The sequence below is a fragment of the Oncorhynchus mykiss genome, chromosome 11 (genome assembly GCF_057628025.1).
Source record: "Oncorhynchus mykiss isolate SJ-2025 chromosome 11, ASM5762802v1, whole genome shotgun sequence".
Classification (NCBI taxonomy): Eukaryota; Metazoa; Chordata; class Actinopteri; order Salmoniformes; family Salmonidae; genus Oncorhynchus; species Oncorhynchus mykiss.
In genome coordinates, this window is record NC_143032.1 from 65,017,653 (window position 1) to 65,039,766 (window position 22,114).

The 22,114-nt window shown below is 42.5% G+C and overlaps 1 protein-coding gene across 2 annotated transcripts; it reads left to right on the plus strand.

Annotated features, from left to right (window-relative positions):
• The first annotated feature begins 16 nt into the window (after positions 1 to 16).
• Positions 17 to 20,086, plus strand: LOC149979665 (uncharacterized). 2 transcript variants are annotated; one of them, XM_090190942.1, is made up of 2 exons: positions 17 to 102; positions 13,892 to 20,086. In XM_090190942.1, the coding sequence occupies exon 2, from the start codon at positions 18,468 to 18,470 to the stop codon at positions 19,389 to 19,391; it is 924 nt and encodes a 307-aa protein (XP_090047068.1). In that variant the 5' UTR covers positions 17 to 102; positions 13,892 to 18,467; the 3' UTR covers positions 19,392 to 20,086. The 2 variants fall into 2 exon arrangements, with proteins under 2 accessions (XP_090047068.1, XP_090047067.1); XM_090190941.1 differs by lacking the exon at positions 17 to 102 and adding an exon at positions 7,450 to 9,179.
• The last annotated feature ends 2,028 nt before the right edge of the window (positions 20,087 to 22,114 follow it).

A 22,114-nucleotide genomic window follows, 5' to 3' on the forward strand; every position in this document is an offset into this window, starting at 1 on the left:
TTTAAGTTTATTTGTATTTTTTATGGAGGAGGACAAGTGAACACAGTCTCTTGCTTACAGAGTAAGCCTGTCCAGTGGCTTGCACAGCCGACCCACCCGTGAGTAAGTATTGGCTCTGACGGGGGTAGGATTAGGGCCACGAGCTGGAGAGCTTGGTGGGGTAGAAGCCTCACCTTCAATTGGCTCATATCTCAAAAATATCTCATATATCAAATCAAATCAAATGTATTTATATAGCCCTTCGTACATCAGCTGATATCTCAAAGTGCTGTACAGAAACCCAGCCTAAAACCCCAAACAGCAAGCAATGCAGGTGTAGAAGCACGGTGGCTAGGAAAAACTCCCTAGAAAGGCCAAAAACTAGGAAGAAACCTAGAGAGGAACCAGGCTATGTGGGGTGGCCAGTCCTCTTCTGGCTGTGCCGGGTGGAGATTATAACAGAACATGGCCAAGATGTTCAAATGTTCATAAATGACCAGCATGGTCCAATAATAATAAGGCAGAACAGTTGAAACTGGAGCAGCAGCACGGTCAGGTGGACTGGGGACAGCAAGGAGTCATCATGTCAGGTAGTCCTGAGGCATGGTCCTAGGGCTCAGGTCCTCCGAGAGAGAGAAAGAAAGAGAGAAAGAGAGAATTAGAGAGAGCACACTTAAATTCACACAAGACACCGAATAGGACAGGAGAAGTACTCCAGATATAACAAACTGACCGAGGACACCCCCGGACAGGGCCAAACAGGAAGGATATAACCCCGAAACCCCAAAACACAGCCCCCACACCACTAGAGGGATATCTTCAACCACCAATCAGAAAGTTTCTGATTTTTGCAATGTTACGTAGATGGAAAAAAGCTGTCCTTGAAATGGTCTTGATATGTTCTTCAAAAGAGAGATCAGGGTCCAGAGTAACGCCGAGGTCCTTCACAGTTTTATTTGAGACGACTGTACAACCATTAAGATTTATTGTCAGATTCAACAGAAGATCTCTTTGTTTCTTGGGACCTAGAACAAGCATCTCTGTTTTGTCCGAGTTTAAAAGTAGAAAGTTTGCTGCCATCCACTTCCTTATGTCTGAAACACATGCTTCTAGCAAGGGCAATTTTGGGGCTTCACCATGTTTCATTGAAATGTACAGCTGTGTGTCATCCGCATAGCAGTGAAAGTTAACATTATGTTTTCGAATAACATCCCCAAGAGGTAAAATATATAGTGAAAACAATAGTGGTCCTAAAACGGAACCTTGAGGAACACCGACATTTACAGTTGATTTGTCAGAGGACAAACCATTCACAGAGACAAACTGATATCTTTCCGACAGATAAGATCTAAACCAGGCCAGAACTTGTCCGTGTAGACCAATTTGGGTTTCCAATCTCTCCAAAAGAATGTGGTGATCGATGGTATCAAAAGCAGCACTAAGGTCTAGGAGCACGAGGACAGATGCAGAGCCTCGGTCCGATGCCATTAAAATGTCATTTACCACCTTCACAAGTGCCGTCTCAGTGCTATGATGGGGTCTAAAACCAGACTGAAACATTTCGTATACATTGTTGGTCTTCAGGAAGGCAGTGAACAGCCTTTTTTTTTTGAGAGGAATGGAAGATTCGATATAGGTTGATGGTTTTTTTATATTTTCTGGGTCAAGGTTTGGCTTTTTCAAGAGAGGCTTTATTACTGCAACTTTTAGTGAGTTTGGTACACATCCGGTGGATAGAGAGCTGTTTATTATGTTCAACATAGGAGGGCCAAGCACAGGAAGCAGCTCTTTCAGTAGTTTAGTTGGAATAGGGTCCAGTATGCAGCTCAAATCTTGCACTCCTTACCCTTATGCCTGAACTGTGATCCAGCTCATCCAGGTGAGTGTATGGTGTGTTCTGGTTTGTCTGCTCTGCTATGCGCAGATCCACCCGATTGTGATGATAGAGGGAGCCACCAACATCCACCAGGTAAGAACGTGGTGCAACTCTCTGTAGGCACGTGCCCAGCCTCCATAGTCCTGTGTGGTCTCCTGGCAGCGGTTTCTTCCTTATCGTTTCACCCACCTCACCCCACCTCGAGAACATCCGGTGAAATTGCAGAGCGCGAAATTCAACATATAATATTAAACATTCATGAAAATACAAGTGTCTTACATTGTTTAAAAGAGTAATTTCTTGTTAATCCAACCGCATTATCAGATTTTGAAAAGGCTTTACGGCGAAAGCATACCATGCAATTATCTGAGGACAGCGCCCCGCGTACACCAGCATTAAAAAAAAAATTCAAACCAGCAGAGGCGTCACAAAACCTGCAGAGGCGTCACGGAAATAGCGATAAAATAAATCACTTACCTTTGAAGATCTTCCTCTGTTTGCAATCCCAAAGGTCCCAGCTACGATAAAGTCCTTCTTTATATCCCAAAAAAGTGAGTTTAGTTGGCGCGTTTGATTAAGTAATCCAACCGTTCCACTCGTTCAACGGGCATAAAAAGGAATCCCAAAAGTTACCGGTAAACTTCATCCAAACAAGTCAAACAATTTCTAATCAATCCTCAGGTACCCTAATATGTAAATAAATGATACAATTTAAGACGGAATGTAGTATGTTCAATCCCGGAGATAAATAACAAAGTGCGCCACAAGACTACAGTTCTATTGAGAGACACCTAGAATAACTACAACTACTAGCTCATTTTTCAAAAAACAAGCCTGAAATCCTTTCCAAAGACTGTTGACATCTAGTGGAAGCCATAGGAACTGTAAGCTGGGAGGAATTTTGAATATCCCATAGACAAGCATTTGAATGGGCTGTGAACTCAAAAAATAACCCATTCCGGATGGATTCTCCTCGGGTTGTCGCCTGCCATATCAGTTCCGTGGGCCTAAGTAACAGGCAGTTTACTTTGGGCATGTCAGTCATCCGAACTTCCGAATATCACCCCCTAGCCTTAAGAAGTTTTAACATCCGGTGAAATTGCAGAGCGCAAAATTCAAATTACAATATTATAAATATTTAACTTTCATAAAATCACAAGTGTAATATGTCAAAATCAAGCTTAACTTCTTGTTAATCCAGCCGCTGTGTCAGATTTCAAAAAGGCTTTACAGCGAAAGCTAACCATGCGATTACCTGAGGACAGCGCACCGCATACAAACACATGAAAAACATATTTCAACCAGGCAAGTGCGAAAAAGTCAGAAATAACGATATAAAAAATGTCTTACCTTTGATGATCTTCTTCTGTTGGCACTCCAAAAGGTCCCAGTTATACCACAAATGGTCCTTTTGTTCGATAATGTCCTTCTTTATATCCATAAAAACTCAGTTTAGCTGGCGGCTTCAGTCAATAATCCACTTAGTTTCCCTCCATCAAAATGCATACAAAATGAATCCCAAACACTACTAACAAACGTCATAAACAACGTTTATAATCAAACCTTAGGTACCCTAATACGTAAATAAATGATAACATTTAAGATGGAGGATTGTTAGTCTTTACCGGAGAAAAATACCAAAGAACGCACTCTCTTCCACGCGCTTGGAAACACTACAGCCAAAATGAGAGCATTTAGAAAAACTACAATTTCTGGCTAATTTTTCCCAAAAACCATCCTGAAACTCTTTCTAAAGACTGTTGACATCTAGTGGAAGCCCTAGGAACTGCAATCTGGGAGGACTTAGCCTTATAATAAAAGTGATGGCCATTAAAAATAGGGGTAGGCTGATTTTGTTTTTTGGGGGGGGGTTTTGTCCTCTGGGTTTTGCCTGCCATATCAGTTCTGTTATACTCAAAGACGTAATTTTAACGAGTTTAGAAAGTTTAGAGTGTTTTCTAACCAAATCTACCAATTATATGAATATCCTAGCTTCTGGGCCTGAGTAACAGGCAGTTAACTTTGGGCACGCTTTTCATCCGGACGTCAAAATACTACCCCCAACCCAAGAGAGGTTAAGTAGTCTGATTGATCTGTTGAATATCTTGTTGTTCCTGCTGTAAAGAAAAGATGGCATGTCGCTGATAGACAGTGCCTCTGCCTGTACATTGTGCTGTTGCCCTGCTCAGTGTGTCGCTGATGTACATCTCTGGTCCTGGCTTGTAGATGACCTTCAGGCTGTAATTTTGTCAGGAGCATGCTTTGAAGCCTCTCGGGCATGTTGAGGAAAGGTTTACTGAATATGGCAATGAGTGGTTTGTGGTCAGTTTCATCAGTGACCAGCTCTCGACCATAGAAGTAATGATGATCACACCTGACCACACTACTGAACGTGTCATTTCCGGTCACAACTTGCAGACTTGTTTACGTGCTGCTATGCGTTTTGTTGCCAACCTTACTTTGCTACCTGACAACTTTACGTTTTTTACTTTATAATTACCGTTTATATTTTTAGTTTTTCCCTCACTCAACTTTTTTTCATTAAATTTTTTCACTCCGGACGCTTTATCTGGACATGGTTCGCCAGGACCTCCAACAGCCGAAGCTAAGTAGTAACATTAAGATGATGTCTTCTAATTGCAGTCACAGTACTCATAATATACAGGAGAACGATCGCCTTACGGCGAGGATAGCTGTGCTGCAAGCCCAGCTTCAGACACAATTGTTAGGCAAGGTTAATTTCAGTGTAGGAAAGGATGAAACAGCGTCTGTGCCACCAGTAAGTACAGATGGTAGTGTAAATCCCCTGGCACAGTCCCCGCAGACAGACAACTTTCTCATGACTTCTGGATGGAAATGCTGTAGGAATGCTCAACCGGTGTCGCTCATTCAGCTGACAGAAACTTTCAACCAAGCAGTGAGTGGGAGTCAGAGGCCAGGCCTTCTCTGGTCTCTACTCCTGCCGTTACGGGGTCTGTGACGCCGAAGCCTCCCACCATTAGCTCTGACAAATTGAAAACCCTAGTCATTGGCGACTCCATTACCCGCAGTATTAGACTTAAAAATAATCATCCAGCGATCATACACTGTTTACCAGGGGGCAGGGCTCCCAACGTTAAGGCTAATCTGAAGATGGTGCTGGCTAAAGCTAAAACTGGTGTGTAGAGTGTAGAGAGTATAGGGATATTGTGATCCACGTCGATACCAGCGATGTTAGGATGAAACAGTCAGAGGTCACCAAGCTTCAACGTGTAAATCAGCTAGAAAGATATGTCGGCATCGAGTAATTGTCTCTGTCCCCCTCCCAGTTAGGGGGAGTGATGAGCTCTACAGCAGTCTCACAACTCAATAGCTGGTTAAAAACTGTTTTCTACCCCTGTTTTCTTGGCCCTCTTTCTGGGACTCACCCACAAACAGGACCAAGCCTGGCCTGTTGAGGAGTGACGGACTCCATCCTAGCTGGAAGGGTGCTCTCATTTTATCCATGAACATAGACAGGGCTCCAACTCTGTTAGCCAGCCTGCCAGCTTAGTGGAGTCTGCCACTAGCACAGTCAGTGTAGTCAGCTCAGCTATCCCTATTGAGACTGTGTCTGTGCCTCAACCTAGGTTGGGCAAACCTAAACATGACGGTGTTCGCCTTAGCAATCTCACTAGAATAAAGACCTTCTCCATTCCTGCCATTATTGAAAGAGATCGTGATACCTCACATCTCAAAATAGGGCTACTTAATGTTAGATCCCTCACATCCAAGGCAGTTATAGTCAATGAACTAATCACTGATCATAATCTTGATGTGTTGCCCTGACTGAAACATGGCGTAAGCAAAGCAAATCAAATCAAATTTTATTTGTCACATACACATGGTTAACAGATGTTAATGCGAGTGTAGCGAAATGCTTGTGCTTCTAGTTCCGACAATGCAGTAATACCCAACGAGTAATCTAACCTAACAATTCCACAACTACTACCTTATACACGTAAGTTTAAAGGGATAAAGAATATGTACATAAAGATATATGAATGAGTGATGGTACAGAACGGCATAGGCAAGATGCAGTAGATGGTATCGAGTACAGTATATACATATGAGATGAGTATGTAAACAAAGTGGCATAGTTTAAAGTGGCTAGTGATACATGTATTACATAAAGATGCAGTAGATTATATAGAGTACTGTATATACATATGAGATGAGTAATGTAGAGTATGTAAACATTATATTAAGTGGCATTGTTAATGTGGCTAGTGATACATTTTTTTCAACAATTTCCATTATTAAAGTGAATGAAGTTGAGTCAGTATGTTGGCAGCGGCCACTCAATGTTAGTGGTGGCTGTTTAACAGTCTGATGGCCTTGAGATAGAAGCTGTTTTTCAGTCTCTCGGTCCCTGCTTTGATGCACCTGTACTGACCTCGCCTTCTGGATGATAACGGGGTGAACAGGCAGTGGCTCGGGTGGTTGTTGTCCTTGATGATCTTTATGGCCTTCCTGTGACATCGGGTGGTGTAGGTGTCCTGGAGGGCGGTCGGGTGGTGTAGGGTTGTGTAGGTGTCCTGGAAGCCTGATGAATTTACTGTGTTAAATGAAAACTCACCTCCTGGTTACACTAGTGACCATATCCCCCGCGCATCCCGCAAAAGTCGTGCTAAAGTTGTGCTATAAATTCTCAGACAACCCAAAGACTCCTTGATGCCCTTCCAGACTACCTCTGCTTACCCAAGGATGTCAGAAGACAAAAATCAGTTAACCACCTAACTGAGGAACTCAATTCAACCTTGCGCAATACCCTAGATGCAGTTGCACCCCTAAAAACTAAAAACATTTGTCATAAGAAACTAGCTCCCTGGTATACAGAAAATACCAGAGCTGTGAAGCAAGCTTCCAGAAAGTTGGAACGGAAATGGCGCCACACCAAACTGGAAGTCTTCCGACTATCTTGGCAAGACAGTACCGTGCAGTATCGGAGAGCCCTCACTTCTGCTCGATCATCCTATTTTTCCAACTTAATTGAGGAAAATAAGAACAATCCTACATTTATTTTTGATACTGTCGCAAAGCTAACTAAAAATAAGCATTCCCTAAGAGAGGATGGCTTTCACTTCAGCAGTAATAAATTCATTAACTTCTTTGAGGAAAAGATCATGATCATTAGAAAGCAAATTACAGACTCCTCTTTCAATCTGCATATTCCTCCAAAGCTCAATTGTCCTGAGTCTGCACAACTCTGCCAGGACCTAGGATCAAGGGAGACACTCCAGTGTTATAGTACTTTATCTCTTGGCACATTGATGAAAATAATCATGGCCTCTAAACCTTCAAGCTGCATACTGGACCCTATTCCAACTAAACTACTGAAAGAGCTGCTTCCTGTGCTTGGCCCTTCTATGTTGAACATAATAAATGGCTCTCTATCCACCGGATGTGTACCAAACTCACTAAAAGTGGCAGTAATAAAGCCGCTCCTGAAAAAGCCAAACCCTGACCAAGAAAATATAAAAAACTATCGACCTGTATCGAATCTCCCATTCCTCTCAAAAAATGTGGAAAAAGATGTTGCGCAGCAACTCACTGCCTTCCTGAAGACAAACAATGCATACGAAATGCTTCAGTCTGGTTTTAGATCCTATCATAGCACTGAGACGGCACTTGTGAAGGTGGTAAATTACCTTTTAATGGCATCAGAACGAGGCTCTGCATCTGTCCTCGTGCTGCTAGACCTTAGTGCTGCTTTTGATACCATTGATCACCACATTCTTTTGGAGAGATTGGAAACCCAAATTGGTCTACACGGACAAGTTCTGGCCTGGTTTAGATCTTATCTGTCAGAAAGATATCAGTTTGTCTCTTTGAATGGTTTGTCCTCTGACAAATCAACTGTAAATGTCGGTGTTCCTCAAGGTTCCGTTTTAGGACCACTATTATTTTCACCATATATTTTACCTCTTGGGGATGCCATTTGAAAACATAATGTTAACTTTCACTGCTATGCGGATGACACACAGCTGTACATTTCGATGAAACATGGTGAAGCCCCAAAATTGCCTATCATGGAAGCCTGTGTGTCATGATCGTCGTATGGAGTAGACCAAAGCGCAGCGTGGTGAATCCATTCTTTTATTGAATGTCGAAAAAACATGAAGAACACTTAAACAAAAACAATAAAACGAGCGTGACGCTATGGCAACAAGTGCAGACACAGGATAACTACACATAGACAATAACCCACGAACCACAATACAAAACAGGCTACCTAAATATGGTTCCCAATCAGAGACAACGACAAACACCTGCCACTGATTGAGAACCATATCAGGCCAAAACACATAGAAACAGACTAACTAGACATGCAACATAGAATGCCCACTCATATCACACCCTGACCAAACAAAACATAGAAACAAACAACTCAAATAATGGTCAGAGTGTGACACTGTGTTTCAGACATAAGGAAGTGGATGGCTGCACATTTTTTACTTTTAAACTCGGACCAAACAGAGATGCTAGTTCTAGGTCCCAAAAAATAAAGAGATCTGCTGTTGGATCTGACAATTAATCTTAATGGTTGTACAGTCGTCTCAAATAAAACTGTGAAGGACCTCAGCATTACTCTGGACCCTGATCTCTCTTTTGACAAACTTATCAAGAATATTTCAAGGACAGCTTTTTTCCCATCTTCTTAACATTGCAAAAAATCTGAAAGTTTTTGTCCAAAAATTATGCAGAAAAGCTAATCCATGCTTTTTCAGTTCTAGATAAGACTTCTGCAATGCTCTACTTTCCTGGCTACCCGGATAAAGCACTGAATAAACTAAGCACGGCTGCTAGACTCCTGACTAGAACCAAAAAATATTACTCCAGTGCTAGTCTCTACATTGACTTCCTGTTAAGGCTAGGGATGATTTCAAGGTTTTACTGCTAACCTACAAAGCATTACATGGGCTTACTCCTACCTATCTCTCTGATTTGGTCCTGCCGTACATACCTACACATACACTACGGTCACAGGATGCAGGACTCCTTATTGTCCCTAGAATTTCTAAGCAAACCTGGAGGCAGGGCTTTCTCCTATAGAGCTCCAGTCTCCAGTATCTATGCTGCAATAGCCCATGTGCCAGGGGGTTAGGGTCAGTCTGTTATATCTGGTGTGATTCTCGTGTTTTATCTGGTGTCCTGTGTGAATTGAAGTATGCTCCCTCTAATTCTCTCTCTCTCCCCCACTCACTCCCCTCCCGGGGGACCTGAGCCATAGGATCATGCCTCAGGAATACCTGGCCTGAATACCTCCACCTGGTCATGCTGCTGCTCCAGTTGGTCATGCACTGTATGTTCCACCTTGTCATGGACTTGCTGTTTTTGACTCTCTCTCTCTCTACCTCTCTCTCTCGACCTCTGAATGCTCGGCTATGAAAAGCCAACCGACATCTATTTCTGAGGTACTGACATGTTGCACCCTCTACAACCACTGTGATTATTATTTGACCCTGATGGTCATCTATGAACATTTGAACATCTTGAAGAGCAATCTGGCCTTAATAGCCATGTACTCTTATAATCTCCACCCAGCACAGCCAGAAGAGGAATGGCCACCCATCAGAGCCTGGTTCCTCTCTAGGTTTCTTCCTAGGTTCTTGCCTTTCTAGGGAGTGTTTCCTAGCCACCATGCTTGTACATATGTATGGCTGTTCGTACATATGTATGGCTGTTTGGTGTTTTAGGCTGGGTTTCTGTATAGCAAGTTGTGACATCTGCTGATGTAAAAAGGGCTTTATAAATACATTTGAATGATTGATTGATTTGTGTGTTTCTGTGTATGTGTGCATATTTGTATTCATGTGAGTGAATGTGTTAGGGGTTAATGACTGCCTGCTATCTTCTGGCTGGAGATGAGCTGTATGTCAGGAAAAACTGTCATCTTATTAACTGTGTGTGTGTGTGTGTGTGTGTGTGTGTGTGTGTGGAACAGTGTTAGTACTGAATGTACCAACCACTTCACAATCACTTACTGTCCGCCTGGCAATCGCTACTAATTACACTGCAATTACCCAACATCCATTTCCATCACTTTCCCTTACACAAACACACACACACACACACACACACACACACACACACACACACACACACACACACACACACACACACACACACACACACACACACCCTGAAGACCTTCAGTGAAAATAACTTGGAGTATTTAGGACCTATTAGAAGTGGTCTGGACTTCACTGCCAGGTAAAGCTGACACAGTCAGTGAGAAGCAGGACAGGTTATAAGCCCACAGACAATACGCTAATACAGGTATACACTGAGGTATACTAGCTAGCTGGTAAAGAGGAGACGAATACAGATAGGGTATACATTTGAATTTGTTCCCTCATTGTTAATATAATGAAGATGGTAATGAAGAGACAAATAAGGTTTGTGTCACTATGATGCATCATGCCGAACAACATTTGGAAAAAGTCAAGGGGTGTGAATAGTTTCTGAAGGCACTGTAATTCCATGGAAGCCAGGATTGTGTCCCCAGTGCAGTATTGACTGATAGTATTAACCCTGAGCTTCCATTGTTTACCGACTCCAGTACGCACGCAAAAAATGAAGGCCAATGGGATGTTTTACAGGTTAACACCCCTTACATTGCCCCAGGTGCTTTAGATAAATTAATAATATAATAGACTAGTTGCTGTTCTGCTTCATAATGCTTCTTACTGGATAAAAATGGTCAAAGAACCTCGTCAGGTTCTTTGTTTTACAACAAGGTTTCAAGTCTCACAACCTTCCTCAGTCTCTCTTTCTCACCCAACCTCCCCACCACCTCCCCCTCTCTCTCTCTGTAACCAGAGCAATGATGGTGAGGAGGTCTTAAAGTAATGATGAGGTAATAGCGGTTAGAATTGTTGTGCATTTCACTGTAAGTTGTATTCGGCGCACGTTACAAATAAACTTTGATTTTATTTGTTAATCAGTCAGCCAGTTGGGTCTCTCTGTGGGTGACGCAGACAGATACAGTGCCTTGCGAAAGTATTCGGCCCCCTTAAACTTTGCGACCTTTTGCCACATTTCAGGCTTCAAACATAAAGATGTAAAACTGTATTTTTTTGTGAAGAATCAACAACAAGTGGGACACAATCATGAAGTGGAACGACATTTATTGGATATTTCAAACTTTTTTAACAAATCAAAAACTGAAAAATTGGGCGTGCAAAATTATTCAGCCCCTTTACTTTCAGTGCAGCAAACTCTCTCCAGAAGTTCAGTGAGGATCTCTGAATGATCCAATGTTGACCTAAATGACTAATGATGATAAATACAATCCACCTGTGTGTAATCAAGTCTCCGTATAAATGCACCTGCACTGTGATAGTCTCAGAGGTTCGTTAAAAGCGCAGAGAGCATCATGAAGAACAAGGAACACACCAGGCAGGTCCGAGATACTGTTGTGAAGAAGTTTAAAGCCGGATTTGGATACAAAAAGATTTCCCAAGCTTTAAACATCCCAAGGAGCACTGTGCAAGCGATAATATTGAAATGGAAGGAGTATCAGACCACTGCAAATCTACCAAGACCTGGCCGTCCCTCTAAACTTTCAGCTCATACAAGGAGAAGACTGATCAGAGATGCAGCCAAGAGGCCCATGATCACTGGATGAACTGCAGAGATCTACAGCTGAGGTGGGAGACTCTGTCCATAGGACAACAATCAGTCGTATATTGCACAAATCTGGCCTTTATGGAAGAGTGGCAAGAAGAAAGCCATTTCTTAAAGATATCCATAAAAAGTGTTGTTTAAAGTTTGCCAAATACAGGACCATTCTGGAAGAAAACCTGATGGAGTCTGCAAAAGACTTGAGACTGGGACGGAGATTTGTGTTCCAACAAGACAATGATCCAAAACATAAAGCAAAATCTACAATGGAATGGTTCAAAAATAAACATATCCAGGTGTTAGAATGGCCAAGTCAAAGTCCAGACCTGAATCCAATCGAGAATCTGTGGAAAGAACTGAAAACTGCTCTTCACAAATGCTCTCCATCCAACCTCACTGAGCTCGAGCTGTTTTGCAAGGAGGAATGGGAAAAAATGTCAGTCTCTCGATGTGCAAAACTGATAGAGACATACCCCAAGCGACTTACAGCTGTAATCGCAGCAAAAGGTGGCGCTACAAAGTATTAACTTAAGGGGGCTGAATAATTTTGCACGCCCAATTTTTCAGTTTTTGATTTGTTAAAAAAGTTTGAAATATCCACTAAATGTCGTTCCACTTCATGATTGTGTCCCACTTGTTGTTGATTCTTCACAAAAAAATACAGTTTTATATCTTTATGTTTGAAGCCTGAAATGTGGCAAAAGGTCGCAAAGTTCAAGGGGGCCGAATACTTTCGCAAGGCACTGTACAGTAAGCTTAGAGATGTCCATCCATCCCTAGAAAGAGTGGGGGTGAGGGATAGAGTGAAAGTAGGAAAAGAGAGAGACAGAAGGGAGAGAGAGAAAATTATAAAAAGGGAAAGAGAGTTGAGTTGAGACAGTCAGTCTTCATCTGCAACCTCCAATTCCTGGGATCGACTGAGACAGAGACACAGGCGCACGCCAAAACACACACACACACACACACACACACACACACACACACACACACACACACACACACACACACACACACACACACACACACACACACACACACAGAGAGAGAGAGAGTACCTGGAGGACAACTCACACAGGAGCATATGCACGCTCACTGTTAAAAACCCCCACAGAAGACACATGCTCCCATCAGTCCTCTGTCATGCCAACAGTAAAGCATCCTGAGACCATTCATGCTTGGGAGTGGCCTCATTCACCATTTTGCCTAAGAACACAGCCATGAATAAAGAATGAATCATTTTCACAAAGTTTGCTGCTTCAGTGTCTTTAGATATTTTTGTCAGATGTTACTATGGAATACTGAAGCATTTCGTATTTTGCATTTTATTAACAATTACATGAAGTTGATGCAAAGAGTCAATATTGTCAACCGATCGCTACCTGCACCTACCCGATTTGCAGTGTTGACCCTTCTTTTTCAAGACCTCTGCAATCTGCCCTGGCATGCTGTCAATTAACTTCTGGGCCACATGCTGACTGATGGCAGCCCATTCTTGCATAATCAATGCTTGGAGTTTGTCAGAATTTGTGGGTTTTTTTTTGTCCACCCGCCTCTTGAGGATTGACCACAAATTCTCAATGGGATTAAGGTCTGGGGAGTTTCCTGGCCATGGACCCAAAATATCGATATTTTGTTCCCCGAGCCACTTAGTTATCATTTTTGCCTTATGGCAAGGTGTTCCATCATGCTGGAAAAGGCATTGTTAGTCACCAAACTGTTCCTGGATGGTTGGGAGAAGTTGCTCTCAGAGGATGTGTTGGTACCATTCTTTATTAATGGCTGTGTTCTTAGGCAAAATTGTGAGTGAGCCCACTCCCTTGGCTGAGAAGCAACCCCACACATGAATGGTCTCAGGATGCTTTACTGTTGGCATGACACAGGACTGATGGTAGCGCTCACCTTGTCTTCCCCGGACAAGATTTTTCCGGATGCCACAAACAATCGGAAAGGGGATTCAACAGAGAAAATGACTTTACCTCAGCAGTCCTATCCCTGTACCTTTTGCAGAATATCAGTCGGTCCCTGATGTTTTTCCTGGAGAGAAGTGGCTTCTTTGCTGCCCTTCTTGACACCAGGCCATCCTCCAAAAGTCTTTGCCTCACTGTGCCTGCAGATGCACTCACAGCTGCCTGCTGCCATTCCTGAGCAAGCTCTGTACTGGTGGGGCCCCATTCCCGCAGCTGAATCCACTTTAGGAGACGGTCCTGGCACTTGCTGGACTTTCTTGGGCGCCCTGAAGCCTTCTTCACAACAATTGAACTGCTCTCCTTCAAGTTCTTGATGATCTGATAAATGGTTGATTTAGGTGCAATCTTACTGGCAGCAATATCCTTGCCTGTGAAGCCCTTTTTGTGCAAACCAATGATGATGGCACGTTTTTCCTTGCAGGTAACCATGACTGACAGAGGAAGAACAACGACTCCACTCTCCTTTTGAAGCTTCCAGTCTGTTATTCGAACTCAATCAACATGACAGAGTGATCTCCAGCCTTGTCCCCGTCAACACTCACATGTGTTAACGAGAGAATCACTGACATGATGTCAGCTGGTCCTTTTGTGGCAGGGCTGAAATGCAGTGGAAATGTTTTGGGGGATTCAGTTCATTTGCATGCAAAGAGGGACTTGCAATGAATTGCAACTCATCTGATCACTCTTCATAACATTTTGGAGTATATGCAAATTGACATCATACAAACTGAGGCAGCAGACTTTGTGAAAATGAATATTTGTTTCATTCTCAAAACTTTTGGCCATGACTGTACATTGGGCAGCAGCCTCTAAGGTACAGGGTTGAGTACCCGGGTCGTAGCCGGCTAGTGATGGCTATTTAACAGTCTGATGGCCTTGAGACAGAAGCAGTTTTTCAGTCTCGGTCCCAGCTTTGATGCACCTGTACTTACCTCGCCTTCTGGATGATAGCAGGGTGAACAGGCCGTGGCTCGGATGGTTGATGTCCTTGATGATCTTGTTGGCCTTCCTGTGACATTGGGTGCTGTAAATGTCCTGGAGGGCAGGCTGTGTGCCCCCGGGAATGTGTTGGGCAGACCACCATACCCTCTAGAGAGCCCTGCAGTTGAGTGTGGTGCAGTTGCCGTACCAGGCGGTGATACAGCCCGACAGGATGCTCTCAATTGAACATCTATAAAAGTTTGTGAGGGTCACAGGGGCCAAGCCGAATTTCGGCCAAGCCGAGTCTCCTGAGGTTGAAGAGGCGCTTTTGCGCCTTCTTCACCACACTGTCTGCGTGGGTGGACCATTTCAGATTGTCAGTGATGTGTACGACGATGAACTTGAAGCTTTTCACCTTCTCCACTGCGGTCCCGTCGATGTAGATGGGAACATGCTCTCTCTGCTGTCTCCTGAAGAGGTTATTTTCCTGGCACCACTATCTCAGATTATCGTGCAGCTTCCAAGAGCCCACAGCGAAGCTGACGCTGAGATTTAAAAACGTATATAACCATGAGAGATTGTCAACGAACACAGCAAAGAGCTGCTGTTTTTATGAGTGAGTTCTTATTTCGTTTTTTTTATTCAGTACTGTCAACACTTTATTCAACACCTTTATTAACCATAAAACGTGATTCCCCCATCCACTCTCACTATAAAGTGTATCAATAGGCTTGCATTATTATTAGCGGCTGATGTCTTTTGTAAAAATATTTTTTTTAACGTTCTCTGGTCATAGGAGTAACAACATGAATTGGTGTATCATGCAGAAATAATTAAGACAATGTCTCCTTTTTGGTCAATCTCCCTCTGCTGAGACTGACAATCAGACGCAGGCACCATCAGTTGAGTACAATAAAAAGCAAATTATTATTTACATTTATGCTCCCTTAGCTTGTTAAATTACTTGTGAGGCACAGCTATCTATTCCCAGTGTGATCATTCACCTAATTTAAAATTGTTATATGAGACAAATAACATTGTAATTCCATCGGCAGGCCAATTCAAGCACAGCCAATATGCAGTGATAATGTATTGGGCCTATAGCCTACACCTCGTTGCTACAAAACTTTGTAAAATTAAGTTAATGTTGCATAGGCTTACATTTTTTAAAGTAATGAGCTCGGCATGCATTTTGACTCAGAAAGTGATCTTAGCTCCAAAAATGTTAGGGACCACTTTAGAATAAAGAAGCTAACATGCTAACAAGCCAATGACATCTGAAGAGTTCCTGAGTTGACTTTCCCCAAATACCACACTCAGTCACATCAGCTTTTCCTTCCGCTCCTCAACGCCTGATCATCAAAAAGAGGGTGTCTTGCCAAGGAGTATTAACATGAGATGGGAAGAACAATTTTTTTGTAAGGTTGATGTTTGAAACCAGACAAACATACAAACCCAGGAGACGATAAACGCATGTATCACCTCCGTGGTCCCAGCTGTGTTGGCCCCCTTGGCTAGTCCCCTTCAAAAGACATGTTACAATATACACCACCGTTCAAAAGTTTGGGGTCACTTAGAAATGTCCTTGTCTTTGAAAGATAAGCACATTTTTTGTCCATTAAATAACATCAAATTAATCAGAAATACGGTGTAGACATTGTTAATGTTGTAAAAGACTATTGTAGCTGGAAACAGCAGATTTTTTTATGGAATATCTACATAGGCGTACAGAGGCCCATTATCAGCAACCATCACTCCTGTGTTCCAATAGCACGTTGTGTTAGCTAATTCAAGTTTATCATTTTAAAAGGCTAGTCATTAGACAACCCTTTTGCAATTATGTTTGCACAGCTGAAAACTGTTGTTATAAATAAAGAAGCAATAAAACTGCCTTCTTTAGACTATTTGAGTATCTGGAGTATCAGCATTTGTAGGTTCAATTACAGGCTCAAAATGGCCAGAAACAAATAACTTTCTTCTGAAACTCGTCAGTCTATTCTTGTTCTGAGAAATGAAGGCTATTCCATGCGAGAAATTGCCAGAAAACCCCCCGCCCCCACCACCTCCCCACACACACACCTCACCTGTCCAGGGCTCTGTCTCTAACCCATAGACTCCCTCTAGTATCCTCTTCAAGGTCTCACAGTCTTCAACTGGTTTGGATCCTCAATTATTTATGTCCATCATTAATATTTAGCAAGACCACTGCACTATGTATAAAGCTGCCCTTCGTACACACAAATGCCTTAATACAAAGATACCCTTGCTCTCTGTGCTGTGTCCTAGAGGTGTAGGGAAAGGAAGAAAGAGACAGGGAGAGGGAAAGAGAAAATAATTTAAAAATATTTTATTTAACTAGGCATGTCAGTTAAGAATAAATATTTATTTCTTGATGACATATCCCAGACGACGCTGGGCCAATTGTGCACCGCCCTATGGGACTCCCAATCACAGCCGAATGTGATGCAGCCTCAAACCAGTTACTGCACTGGCTCCTCTTGCACTGAGATGCAGTACATTAGACCACTGCGCCACTCAAGAGAATAGAGGGGAGAGGGGAACAGCAGGTGAATGAGTAAACAGTATACATTCTGTATCGGCCTCTCAACAACCCTTACAAAGGGCTGAAAGACTGGTTGAAGGTCTATTTTCGTTTTTAAAAAATGCAATATTTAAATCATACAATATACTTGCAGTGAAGCCGCTCAACAACTACATCACATTAGTCTTCTAACAGACTCACACACACAGACTCGACCCACAAAAGCAACCAGGGTCAACGCCCTGCTCAAGGGCACGTTGACAGATCTCCCACAGGGTCAAAAACGGGGACCTGAACCAGCGATCCATCAGCCACCGGCCCAAGCTCCCAACATCCAGGCCACCAACCCTCCAAGTTCACAGTTCCCTAAAAGACCACAGTTCCCCAAGAGCTGCCCCTCAACCATCCAAGATCCCCCCCCCCCCCCCCATAGTTTCCCAAGAGTTGCCCCTCAACCATCCATTCTGTATCCTCACAACAAAATCTGCAGAGCTTCGATGATTGTATGCCCCAAGTAGTCAACATTTTGTTGGTGGCAAGAATTCTATATAATAATGTTAGCTGAAAAGTCTTGAATCTTGCATCTTTTTACATCAACTCATACACACTGTACCACGGAATCGGAACATCAAAAATCTCTTCTCAACTATTTTGCAATCTGTATGGCACAGCTGTCAACATCCTGGTCCTCAAATGAAACTGGTATACTTTCCTATTTATGCTATTTTTTATTCCTCTGCCAGTTTTGATCCTTTATATTGGACAGACAGACCAGTTCCCTACCTCCTCCCGCTGCCACCTGCCTCCTCAATTTTTGGGGTAATGCTGTAATTAATTAGTTGTAATTTTTGGATTGAGCAGACCTTCCCATACAATTATGATAACTCCATGAAATGCATAACTCTATCATTCCAATTTACAATATAATTTAAAAACAAAATACCCTTTTCCATAAATACAGGTATTTTATAAACCAGCACACTTGAGTTCAGCCATAATATATGTTGTATTATTTGATCTATTTTTTGTAGCCAGCTCTGCAGAGCTTGTTTAAAATAGAGAGATACTTTGAAAAAAGTATAATTTTCAATTATTTGAAAATGAGACATTGAAATCTGCAATAAATGCCATTTTTAAACGATGGATGAGCTTTTATTAGTAATCTACTTGAGAATCATTTAGAGTTGAAGTAAAACTTTTGAATAAGCAAAGCATTTGGAGAGGGGTTGTGTCACGTTCTGACCTTAGTTCCTTTGTTTTGTCTTTTGTTTTAGTATGGTCAGGGCGTGAGTTGGGTGGGTTGTCTATGTTAGTTTTTCTGTGATTTTCTATTTCTGTGTTTGGCCTGGTATGGTTCTCAATCAGAGGCAGCTGTCAATCGTTGTCCCTGGTTGAGAACCATATTTAGGGAGCCTGTTTTCGATTGTGTTTTGTGGGTGGTTGTTTTCAGTCTTTGTGTGTCTACACCAGACAGAACTGTTCCGGTTGTTTCTTTGTTGTTTTGTTATTCAGTGTTCAGTTTTCATTAAATAAGATGAACACTCACCACGCTGCGCTTTGGTCCTCACCTTCTTCCCACGACAGCTGTTACAGAACCACCCACCACCAAAGGACCAAGCAGCGTGGTAACGGGCAGCAGCAGCTGCAGCAGCGAGATCTGGACTATGTTACAACATGGGACGAAATAGAGAGGTGGTCGGTTGACCCAGGGAGAGTGCCGGAGCCCGCCTGGGAGGAGGGATACCGGCGAATGGAGTTGGCACGGCGATCAAGGAGGCCCGAGAGGCAGCCTCAAAAATGTATTGGGGGGAGGCACACGGGGAGTGTGGCGAAGTCAGGTAGGAGACCTGCGCCAACTCCCCGTGCTTACCGTGAGGAGAGAGGGACCGGGGACAGGTACATTGCAGCTCCTCGTATCGGCGGGGCTAGAGTGGGCATCGAGCCAGGTGCCATGAAGCCGGCTCTACGCATCTGGTCTCCAATGCGTCTCCTCGGGCCAGTGTACATGGCACCAGCCCTACGCATGGTGTCCCCGGTTTGCCAGCACAGCCCAGTGCGGGCTATTCCACTTCGCCGCACTGGCCTGGCTACGGGGAACATTCAGCCAGGTAGGGTTGGGCAGGCTCGGTGCTTGAGACCTCCAGTGCGCCTCCATGGTCCGGTCTATCCGGTGCCGCCTCCACGCACCAGCCATCCGGTGGCAGCCCCCCGCACCAGGCTGTCTCTCCGTCTCCTCACTACAGGTGCTCCTGCCTGCCCAGCGCCACCAGAGTCTTCCTCCTGCCCAGCGCCGCCAGAGTCTCCCGTCTGTCCCGAGCCGCCAGAGTCTCCCGTCTGTCCAGAGCCGCCAGAGTCTCCCGTCTGTCCCGAGCCGCCAGAGTCTTTTATAACCCATAAAATGCGTGTTCTTCCTATTTCCACCCAGCGCTACAACAAGCAGTGTAGCAGTAATGAATGAGTAGGAAAGTGTATCGAAAGGCTGGCATTGTTGTTATTATTAGCGGCTTTTTTTAATATCAAGGAATATTTCACTTTTTCAGTTCATAGGAGTAACAACATGAATTTGTGCATGAGGCAGAAGTAAAGCGGTGCAACTCAAGTTTCGCCATCAACTGGAAAACAGTGTCCCTTTTTGGTCAGTGTCAGTAGAGGAAAAGGAGAGCGGAGGGATGTTGAGAGACAGACCCTCAGTCTGCTGCTCTCTCCCTAGAGTGAGACTGACCATCAGATGCAGGCACCATCGGCCCAGTAAAATAAAAAGCAAATTATTTAAATGCATGCTCACTCAGCTGTGCCTAACAAGTAATACCAAAAAATGGATCTATTACTGGTGTGATCATTGTAGCCTACCTTACATTTAGAAATATATATATATTTTTAAATGTCCCGAACAACAATGCATTGGCAGGTAAATGTTAATCAAAATTCAGAGCGGTAGATCTCGGCATGCAATTTGACTGCGAAAGTGATCTTGACTCAGAAAAGGTTGGTGACCACTGTTCTAGACTAGCATTTTACAGATGTATGTTGAAAACGTTTTTGGGAGATGCGATGGATCATTGGGGATCATTCAAAATTCTCTTTCTTTTGTTGTTCAGTGAAATCATCCCATGTGAAGAGTCAACTCATTTAATTAAAGTTAAATTTGTAACTAAATTTTTTTTTTTTTTATCCGATTGGAAGGATTTAATCACTTGCAATTATGCCTACTTATGATAAGGTAAAAGGTTTATGTTTATGTCTCCATATGATATGGTAAATATATCCAATGCAAAAAACATTTACATTTAAATGGTATTAATATTAATTTGCATATACTTCCATTAATTCCCATATATTCCCGTTAATTCCCACGGAAAGTTTCCACCTCTGAATATTCCCCAAAATGAGCAACCCTATTCATGATATAGATATCTTTATCTTGTCTGGTTTAGCGTCCCAGATAAAGCTAAATATTTGTTGCTCTTATGATTTGAAAACGAATCATCAGGAGTAGGCAGCGCCGTAAGAAGGTGAGTAAACTGAGATATGACTAAGGAGTTAATCTGGGCAATTTGTACATAAATAGACAGGTATTTACCTATCCTTGGTTGCAAGTTTTCTTTTGAAATTCATTGTGGAGAGCTCATTTATATATTTTGTGATAATGAAGAACACCAAGCATGTCTACTTCAATGTCAGCCCATTTTATAAGTAAACTGCAGGGTAATGTATCCATTGTTGATATAGTCCCAAAATGTTTTCCATGTCAGCAATCAAGTTTTCAAGGTACAGTGCATTCGGAAAGTATTCAGACCCATTGACTTTTTCCAGATTTTGTTACGTTACAACCTTATTCTAAAATGGATTAAATAAATAAAAAAATCTCAATCTACACACAATAGCCCATAATGACAAAGCAAAAACAGGTTTTTAGAAATTGTCGCACGTTTATATATATAAAAAACTGAAATACCTTATTTACATAAGTATTCAGACCCTTTGCTATGAGACTCGAAATTGAGCTCAGGTGCATCCTGTTTCCATTGATCATCCTTGAGCTGTTTGTACAACTTGATTGGTATTGGTATTTTGGTATTTTATTAGGATCCCCTTTAGCTGTTGCAAAAGCAGCAGCTACTCTTCCTGGGGTCCATACAAACATGAAATATAATACAGAATAGCCTAGATATCAATGCATACACACAAACTATCTGTCAAATAGGATAGAGGCGTTTTACCATGAGGGGTTGCTTTATCTGTTTTTTAAACCAGGTTTGCTTTTTATTTTAGCAATATGAGATGGAAGGAAGTTTCATGCAATAAGGGCTCTATATAATACTGTACGCTTTCTTTAATTTGTTCTGGATTTGGGGACTGTGAAAAGACCCCTGGTGGCATGTCTGGTGGGATAAGTGTGTGTGTGCCAGAGCTGTGTGTAAGTTGACCATGCAAACAATTTGGGATTTTCAAAAGCAGAGCATCTCTTTATTACGGCCAGACCTCTCCCCATCTTTACAACCATTAATTCTATATGTTTTTACCATGACAGTTTACAATCTAAAGTAACGGCAAGTAATTTAGTCTCCTCAACTTGTTCAACAGCCACACCATTCATTTCCAGATTCAACCGAGGTCTAGAAATGAAGGAATGATTTGTACCAAATACAATGCTCTTAGTTTTAGAGATGTTCAGGACCAGTTTATTATTGGCCACCCATTCCAAAACAGACTGCAATTGTTTGTTAAGGGTTTCAGTGACTTCAATATCTGTGGTTGCTGATGGGTATATGGTTGAATCATCAGCATACATGGACACACATGCTTTGTTTAATGCCAGTGGCAGGTCATTGGTAAAAATAGAAATGAGTAGAGAGCCTAGAGAGCTGCCCTGCGGTACACCACACATGACATTTTTTACATTAGAGAAGTTTCCATTAAAGAAAACCCTTTGAGTTCTATTAGGTAAATAGCTCTGAATCCACGATATGGCAGAGGTTGAAAAGCCATAAGACATATGTTTTTTTCAACAACAGGTTATGGTCAATAATATCAAAGGCTGCACTGAAATCTAAAAGTACAGCTCCCAAAATCTTCTTATCAATTAGCTTTCCATCTAAGTTGTCAATGCCAGGAGGTTTGTCATTATTGATCGCTAACAATCATTTTCCCACCTCTCCAACACTAACGTTACAAAATTTA

Bases quoted from the DNA above. Each gene is read 5' to 3' on its own strand.
- LOC149979665 (XM_090190942.1), top strand. From the start codon at position 18,468: ATGAACACTCACCACGCTGCGCTTTGGTCCTCACCTTCTTCCCACGAC.